Source organism: Zalophus californianus, chromosome 6 (assembly GCF_009762305.2).
Source record: "Zalophus californianus isolate mZalCal1 chromosome 6, mZalCal1.pri.v2, whole genome shotgun sequence".
Classification (NCBI taxonomy): domain Eukaryota; kingdom Metazoa; phylum Chordata; class Mammalia; order Carnivora; family Otariidae; genus Zalophus; species Zalophus californianus.
In genome coordinates, this window is record NC_045600.1 from 14,420,652 (window position 1) to 14,430,111 (window position 9,460).

The window sequence follows — 9,460 nt, forward strand, 5'->3', positions numbered from 1 at the left end:
CCGCAGGCGTGAGCACAGGGGGGCTAACCTGTGTCCTCTCTGTGTCCCCTCCCCGCCGCCCCGTCCGCAGGAACGGCCTGGGCGGCTGCCGGCTGCGGACTGAGAGCGAGCCGTCGTGCGGCTCCCCGGTGGTCAGCGGCGACCCCAAGGAGGACCACAACTACAGCAGTGCCAAGTCGTCCAACGCCAGGAGCACCTCGCCGGCCAGCGACTCGGTCTCCTCCTCCTCGGCCGACGACCACTATGAGTTCGCCCCCAAGGGGAGCCAGGAGGGCAGCGAGGGCAGCGAGGGCAGCTTCCAGAGCCACGAGAGCCACAGCGACACGGAGGAGGACGACCGCAAACACAGCCCCAAGGAGGCCAAGGACGCCCTGGGGGACAGCGGCTACGCGGCCCAGCACAAGAAGCGCCAGCACTTCGCCAAGGCCCGGAAGGTGCCCAGCGACACGCTGCCCCTCAAAAAGAGACGCACGGAGAAGCCCCCCGAGAGCGACGACGAGGAGATGAAAGAGGCGGCGGGCTCGCTCCTGCACTTGGCAGGGATTCGGTCCTGTTTGAATAACATCACCAATCGGACGGCAAAGGGGCAGAAAGAGCAAAAGGAAACCACAAAAAATTAAAAACAAGTCACTGATTTGTTTTGAACTTTCGGCCATTTGGTTTTAGCATGTCAGGAGATTTCTAATGATTTGTGGCAATATCAGCAATTTTTTTTCTTCTTTCTTTTTTTTTTTTGGTTTGGTTTTCTTTCTTTTCTTTCCTTTTTTTTTTTTTTTTTTTTCTTTTTTAATTTGCCCCTCCTTTGTTTTGGACCCTTAAGAATTTTATTTTTAAAGGAGATTGAAGCCATAGAACTCATATTGACACTCAGCTGTTTTACAAAAGCTTTTCATTATCTGAAGACAAAACCGAAAAAGCCAAAATTACCATTGCTTCCTCCAGCTTTGTCAGAAACACGTGGCTGAATCCGCAGGGATGCCAGCGGTCATGCCACGGGAACACACATTCAACACCTAGAAGGCACGTGTGCAAAGTCATCATCGATCAGGCCCAACCCTTAGGTTTAAAAGGTCAGGATGGCCCCCCAGTTGGGGCCACTGAGTGAATGCGTATAAGGCGACGGGGACAAGGAAGAACCCTGGGCCCCGGGGAGCAGACCCAGACTCGTAGTGCGGGGCGTCCAGCTGTGCCAGGAAAACTCTTGGCCTTGCCATGGGTGTCATTGCCATGAAGTGTACAGGGGTGGGTGGACAGAGTGGGGGGCATTCTCCAGTCCTTTGTGCTTCTTCGCTATAAAGCCTAGTAGCATCTTAGGAGGGGGACATACTGGACCACTCCTTTTACACCAGGTGTCAATGACTAATGAGAAGAAACTGGGTCAATTTTTAGTGGTGTTGCTCATCATTGAATTTTGTTCTGTATTGAGAGAATGTTCCACAAGCCATAAGCCTGAAGGTTGGCCCTGCATACATATACACACACACACACGAGAGAGAGAGAGAACTGATGCAGAAAACAAGCTATGTCTTCTTAACTGCCCAAGTGAATATCAAGTCCAGGAAAGTACAATAGCTGTTAAGGAAGAAAATAATGGTACAGATCTTTTTCTGTCTGTCAAAACTATTTGATCCGAGTGAGAAAACAAAAAGCTACAGAACCTGCCATTAGTATTGTGGTGTATTTCTAAAAGATTAAAGGCAGATTGATGGACAAACAAAAGTAAAAACATGGCAAAAAAATACAAAAACAAAAAAGTCCTATACTGCCCTCAAAATGGAGTTTGCAATTAATATCAGGATTCATCTTTGCAAAATCAGTGAATTCCACGTTCAGCCAGTGTAGCCAGCAGAAATTTCTGATCCACAATGCATGGATTCCTTTTAAAAAAGAAAAAAAAGAAAAAAAGACAAAAAAGGAAAAAAAAATCACAAAACACAAACTTTTTTTTATTCAAAAATAACAAAGTTCTTGTAAGGTAAATAATGTATTTAGCATGAAGCATGAATTATTTTCATATAAATATAGAAAATAGAGAAAAGGCTATGCCTCTAATTTTTAAGCCCTTAGGCTTAGACTTTCTTTTGGTTTTCTCTTTTCTTTTTTTTTTTCTTTCTTTCTTTAATTTTTTTTCTGTTGTTTTGTTTTTTTTTTCCCAATTATTTTGTTTTGGTTTTTTGAAGCAGGTGTTTAAGGTTTAACCTTCTTCAGGGACAAATTCTGACTGTTGGGGAATCTTACTCTGCAATATAAAATATCTTCGTGTTCTGGTAGGGCCTGGATGGCGGAGCTCTAACTGCCTTGTCTGCACTTCAGCCCCCGACCCCCTGGTTCTCTGTTGAAAAGTGTGTCCTTTCTCTTTGTCTGTCCATGTTTACCATGACGCAATAATTTGAGGGCAAACTTAGTAGTGAGTGTGTATGATAGAATCAAGAGAATTACGGGACGCTGACTTGAGAAAACCATTACCGTGATTTGGTCCTAGCAAAAAGGCAGTGAATAATTATGCAAATTCGCCAGAAGAAGGGAAAGCACGCTAATGGGCCTTATTGGATGAGGGTGTGAGTTAGGGTGCGCGCGAAGGAGGAAGTGACACGGGTGTTGGAAGGACCAGCCCCAGACAGTTTTCCTGTGATGCCATCTCGCAGTGGGAAGGAGGGGCCGGCCACCTCTGCCGCCTGAGCACACGAACCAACCTGGAATTAAGCCCACATAGATTATGAGAGCTGAATTTAGACAACCGGACGATGTCACGCAGACCAGAAACTCCTGTTACCTTTGCCTAAAAGAAATTATCTTGGGAGATCCAGAGAGAAATCTCTGAAAGAATATGATCTTCCACCCACATGGAGGGGGATTTTAAAACATAAACAGGAACACCCACTACCGGGGCTCAGGATGTGGTGGTGAGGGAGAGCGGGGGGCACTGGGGAGACGGGGATGTTTAAAGACGGGACAGTCGGGGGCCATCGTGGAGCCCAGTGGCCAGCAGCAGCCAGGACAGAGGGAATGAACTGGCGCGGACCCCGCGCTTTCCTTCCTCTGGGTTGCTGATAAGAGAACCTGGGGGCGGGGGGGTAAAAGAAGTCTGTGCCCATCTGACAGGTCAAGTTCAGGACCTGAACCTGAATACTTCCAGCACATTTGTCCCAGGTGTAGATGGGAAAAGGATGTATTACCGAAGTGCCCTGTTGCCTCCATCTCCCCAAATATCTGACACCCCAAAAGCTGGTGTCAGTTGCAGAGCCTGAGCAACACTTTGATATGTGTTGTCACCTGACCAAACCCGGAAGACACCCCCTTCGGCTCCGCCCCCCGACTCCTCCATCCCCACCCCCACCCCCCAGGATAAAGTTCAGGCTTCCCTCCCGAAAGGCAGAGGCGGACATCCAGGACTGTTTCTGGCGGGGACTTCTTCCAATCAAAACCCCTGCGGTGGGCTGTCTCCCCTCATTTCGTTTTTCTAAAGGAGCAAAGGTGTCTTTTAGAAAATAATAAAATGCAATGTGTGTGATTTACTTTTCTGATCTCTTTGAGAAATAGATAAATATAAAAGTGTGTTCTTAACTCCAGAACCACTCTTTTTGCATAAATACCTCATCGGGCAGCTTTCTAAGTGTTATTTTCCTGAGTCTCCCTCAGCACCTGTGTAGGAGCCGCTGGGTGACTTCTAGGGGAAACTTTAGTGAGGGTACTTTTTTCTATTTTTCTTCTGTTTTTGGAGGCATACACATTATGCATAACCAAAACAATGGCTCAATTGTGTTTAACTTTGTATTTTGATTGTTGAGAAAAAAAAAAGTATTGATGTGTATGTGGCCGTTTGTAGTGAATTCATGGCAGAATGAGGTTGTCCGTTGTCCTTGCCAAGCCAAGGGGCGGGAGGCACCCTCTCTCACTCCCTCCAAGAGCAGTAGAGGATTTAAGCACAAGCCTATTTGTGAAAGACTATTTTGCTCAAATGTAATTCACTTTAGTCTTGGAATTACTTCCCAAACGTCAGGTGTTCTTTTAGCTTCCAAACTAGCATATGTATTCATGAGTCTTGACAGATCGCCTGAGCACCGTTCCAGGGGTGTGGTGTTTTTGCTTTCATTTCTCCTGCTGGGAGAAGGGGTGTTTTCATGTGTCATTCCAGTATCTCACATACTCACGTGGGGCAGGGGGGGAGGGGGAGACGGGGAACTATAGCAATATTTAAAGATGCTTTGGAAAACAACCATGAACACATCAGCACCATGACATCTACAATTACTTGCTGTTGGCCCTCGGACACATTTAAGAGAAAGAGACTGTAGCTCTTTTTTCTTAAATGATATACACATAGACAGTTATTTTTATGCTACTCTAATTGTCTTTTATCTTTATCTAGTACTACTTGGAAAGGGTCTGCATCATAGATTTTTCCCAGCCTTATTATATACCATAAGCTCCTACTTCCCTTCCCTCTCTAATCAATATACTTCTAAGAGTTCTTTGGTAAATAAAGCTGTCTATTTGAAACTCAAATGAACCAAACCCACGTTTAGGTGGTGGTTTGAGATGGCCAAGACAACTGCTGCAGGTTTCAGTCTTGGGGCTGAGTCTTTAAGAAGGGATGTGTCAGAGGCTTTTCCCAAGAGCTGATTTTTTCTCGGAGAGGCATTCAGCGTGTCTGGTCCTTGCTGGGTGCGGCAGTAGCTACCACAGGGCATTCTAGAAGCTGCCGTTGCACACGAATGGCGTTCCTGCCCCAGGGACTTGAGGCTGTGGGCTGTGAAAACCGTCCAGATGGCTTTTGTGCCCAGCTCAGTGCTGGGACACACTGGGACTGCCCGGCACCAAGTGCTACCAACTCACGTTTCAGTGACCCCCACACTATGCATGTGGGCTCTTAGCCTCTCGTTCGAAGGGCTTTTGGAGAAGGAATCAGAGTTCTGTACAAGTGACCTACATGGAAGGGTTTTCCATATGGGATTGGGTTAAATTCAATGTGACTTCTCTTTTCCCTTTAAACTTGATTCAGGTTGGGACTCGGTTTCTTTCTGGTGGATCACAGCTGCCCAGATGTTGCAATTTATTTTTATGTTTCTGTAGAGAAGTATTTTTCTTTCATCTTCAGGATTTTTGCCACCAAAAGAACACATTCAAACTCTGTGTCCCCTCTTGATTGTGACTTAACCAGTGTTGACAGTTAAATCCTTAGTGTCGTAGGTCCCAGCCCTCCAATACTATATCAAACACTGTTATGCACATAATGCAGCACTGTGATCTAATTTAAATAATACTTTTTTATTATTTATACTACTATATATAATATACATCAACACTTTTGCTATATAACCTAAGTGATAACCCTCTTTTAGTTACCTGCCAAACTCGGGACTTTGGTTTATATTGCAGTTAACACAGTTACAAAGTTGTAATGGTGTCTTTTTTTCTTTGTAACGGAATGTGTAAATCGAAGTATATACATTGTGTGGTGTTCCTGTTTCTGGAGTTTCATGAGGATTTACACATGGCATTCAGTGTTCTGTATAGACCCGCCTACCTTTGTGAATTCATCTGTTAACCCCTCTTCCTTTGAGAGAGCACCAGAGGTGGTTAACTCCTTGTTTTCTCTCTTCTACTGGTTATTCTTGAATTAAGCACAGACTCGTCAGCTCGGTTGCTTTATCATGAATAATGCGTGTGACCTTGAAATTCTTCCACAGTTCAGCAAACAAGTGCTAGCTTCACTGACCAAAAATTAAGGAAGGAAAATAACGATTTTCAAAATGACCCATCTTTTAACGGCCGAAACCGATGTGTCTATGGTGCTGCATTTTGCTGTCCTACTTTTGAAATCAGACCTAGGTGAAAGATCACTTCTGACTTTACTGTGATATGCTCACAAGTACCCTTCCTGTTCGTTTTGTTAGCGTTGAAATCAAGACTATTTATTTGGAGTATATTCAACAGTGTTTTTCCCACTGTATTTCATTTGCAAAAGTTGCGAACAGCCTTCCCTAGCTTTTGCAAATAACTGATATTCCATATTGGATTCGCACAGACTTCGATATGGTGAGCCTATCAAACCTACAAATTGTATTTCATCCTTTCATTACTGTGGCCTGAGTTCCCCAACCCCCACCTCCTTTTTTTAGATGAAACTTAGCACAAGTTCAGTTACTTAAACATGAAGCATTTCTTGAGTACGTGTGTTGAGGCCATTGAAGCTCATAGCTGATTCAGTAACCAGTTTCATGCTGTTTTATTCACCCTTACTACTTATTACTGCCATGGTGAAAATGCGGGGTGGGGGGGGAGTATCCGGGTGTGTCTGGGAAGCATTAGACACTTGTACATTTTTTTATACTCTGATTCTGTAACATTTCTGAGTTGTGTTTTTGTTTTACAGAAGAAAAAAAAATAACAGTGATAAAGCAATCAGAAGACCAAGAGGTTTACTATCGATGCTTAGGGTCGTCTGACCTTCGCTGGCCAATAGACCTACATGGCCAAATTCTAATTTACTAGAGTAATAATTTCTCAAAAGCCAATTTTTTTTCTGTATTTTCTGTATGAAACTGCCAATATCATGAATAGAAAGGGAGAACCATAAAGGAGAAAGAAAGTGACGTTCAGTTGCATCTGTGTTCCCTGCAGGAGCATTGTGAAGGCAGGCACAATCAGCCGGACTTTAGGGACCTGATGGTATTGCTTTGGAGGCATCCATACATGCATTTCGCATTCTTCATATGTAATCATATTGCCAAAGACAAACTATTTCATCATTTATTGTAAATAACACTTTCCCCCAGACCTACCATAAAGTTTCTGTGATGTATTGTCTTCCAGTTGCAATAAAAATTACTGAGTTGCATCAATTGACGAACAATGCCACGTCGTATTGTGTGCACTGCGTCTCCATATGCAAATGCCGAGCAGTAAAATCATTTCTATTTCTTACCTGCACTAGGGTGTGTGTTCCGTTTTTTCCACTTCGGTTTTAGGGTCTCAGACGCACTTACTGGACCCACCCATCCTCGTGCATGCTTCCCTTGTGGTTTAAAAAAAAAAAAAAAAAATGGCACACCTTTTGCAAATACGCAAACTCCCAGCCAGAGGCTGGGCTCACTTGTGGCTCTCATCTCTGGTCTAAAGAATCGTCGGACAGCAAGCCCCCCACCACAGAGCTTAGAGCTTGTGGTTAGACAGATTCTGCCTTTCATCTGGAAGCTGGCAAACAACTCAAATTCTGCTTTGGGGCTGGAGCCTGCCAACCTAGCCCAGGTCCTGAGGGTTTCTTGTGATAACTTTCTAACCCTTACACTTCTATAGATTTAACCTATCACCAATCCATCACCCCTGCACCACACCCCAAGGTCCAGCAAGGAGCTGGGTGGGCTAAAGGAGTGATGAGATGACGGTTAATAGATCATGGGGCACCAGTCACCATGCTGGAGGAGCAGAAAGGGTGTTCTCTTTTGTGATGGTTTTGTCTCAGCGGACCATGCAGATCTATAGATTCCAGCAGCCGCAGTAGGAACCCCAGGGGAGCTGCTGGCCTCTGGCCTGTGCCCTGTCCTGGGCCCCCCACATCCACTGGTGTCTTCAAGGTTCTCAGCCCGTGACTCTTGTGGTCGAGGTGTTACTGCAAGATCGGGGGGGCGGGGCGCTGTGTGGCGCATCTAGTCTAGTGATCCTACGAGAAGGCCCCCCCCCCAAGACTTCTCAAAGCGGTCACCCAGGACCCCACACATTGGTGTTGCTGCCATTTCCGTTCCCACTGTGGTGGGAACTCACCTACGAAGCTGTGGTGTCACCTCCCGGGTGACAGACCTTCAGTATTTGAGGAGACCTGATTGGGAAGAAAAACAGTCCCTTGGGTTGAATCTGATGAATCAGGTAGTTGACCAAGTTGCGTATGCTTACGGTCAAGTATAACGGGTGGGCGGCCTCAATAAGAAGCCCATATTAAACCTTTTTTATAAGGGAACCTCAAGATGGCTAGAAAAGACGCCCAGTTAGACTGAGTGTCCAAATACCGGAGGGAACTCTTTCCAAATGATAACACCTCCCAGATGCTGATCTGACCTCCAGAGGCTACTGACCATCCCACAGAAGAGAGGAAGGAGGAAAATCTGGTAGTTGTGACCTGCAGTGAAGACCAAAACGCAAGGCCTCTGGGCTACAATACTGTGTAAGTGAGAAAGGAGATGAGTAGCAAAGAATTGAAGTAATACCACAGCAGTAGAAAAAGCTGCCACCAAAGTCAAATTCATCGTATTAGGTATTGCATATTATTTTTGGTAATGATTCATATGCTACCCTCGGGAGGCCCTTCTTTTTAATTCAAGAAGCATTCATTTAGCAACAGTTCTATCCCAGTGACTGCTGGGTGACAGTGACAGGTGGAGTCAGCCTTGAAGGGGCCTGCAAGGTAATGGAGCCCTGAGTTGGTATGGAAGGCAGATGCTTAGGCTTAAATGGCACCCTGAAGCGGTTGGGGCTGGTCTTCCAGGAGCAGAGCTTCCTGAGGGGTAAGCAGGGGCAATCTTATTGGAACAAGTCCAGAGTATTGTCAGGTGACTGATTTGAAAGGACAGCATTCAGATGTGTCTCTAAGCTGCTCCTATGTGTGTTCACTTTCTTGCCGTGTATTCACATGCCTCCACATCTGGGTTCTCTGCCCTCAAGATGGTACCCGGCCACCCCTTCCTCCCTCTTCAATTCACACCCCAATTCCTTCCCTGAAAAGAGGTCAACAAAGGATGATCAGTGTATTTTATTAAAAGCAGCCTGGTATGAATGCAGAGAAAGAAGAAATCAAAGGTACTAATAAAACACACACTTGTAAGTGACTTTCTTTCTGTCCTTCCTGCCCTGGTTTTAATTGCAGCATTTGCTGGGCTGTGCTGTGCATTCGGTTGGGGAGCCGTATGTCTAAGGGTTCTTTGAGCCAAGCTAGAAGATTCTAGACTCTGCCTTGAAGATGTAATGATTTGCTGGATAGATGCGTTATTTGCCTATCTAAATAATACACAAGCTCTCCTGTCGTTTTTAGGTAATCTAGTTGTGGGCTGTCCCTGCAGTTTAAAAATTCTTCCTGGACAATTGAAAATGGGTTCTTTTCCGAAAAGATCAGACAACAGCGTCTGTAAAGTTTACTCCTCAGAGCAGTGAAATTCTCCCTGGTACTTCAGGGACCCTGAGGACCCTTCTGTGTGTTGATGCTGTTGCTAGCGGTGTTTCTCCTCTAGTTTCTCCTCCCCTCTTGACTGCTCTGCCTGATGGAAAGGAAGTGTCCGAACTCAGAAGTCGCCACCCTTCCAGAAAGTTCCGAACAGATGAGGCAATTTCAGAGGGAGTCTGGGCATGACGAGGACGCTTTTGTTTGTGTGTTGAAAGCTCATGTCTGTCACCCTGCTTCTCAGACCCCTATGAATGAAAAGGCCCTGCGTGACATACATAGTGACCATTTTTCCATGGATTGGGATAC

General features: G+C 45.4%; 1 protein-coding gene across 5 annotated transcripts in view; it reads left to right on the forward strand.

Moving 5' to 3' along the window:
• The window catches only part of FOXN3 (forkhead box N3), a 279,851-nt gene extending 273,002 nt beyond the window's left edge, over positions 1-6,849 (forward strand). For all 5 annotated transcript variants that reach the window (XM_035727923.1, XM_027569629.2, XM_027569627.2 and 2 more), the window contains one exon: positions 71-6,849. In XM_035727923.1, the coding sequence (XP_035583816.1) occupies positions 71-620 (550 nt within the window). In that variant the 3' untranslated portion in view covers positions 621-6,849. The remainder of the gene's footprint in view (positions 1-70) is intronic.
• Positions 6,850-9,460: the final 2,611 nt, after the last annotated feature.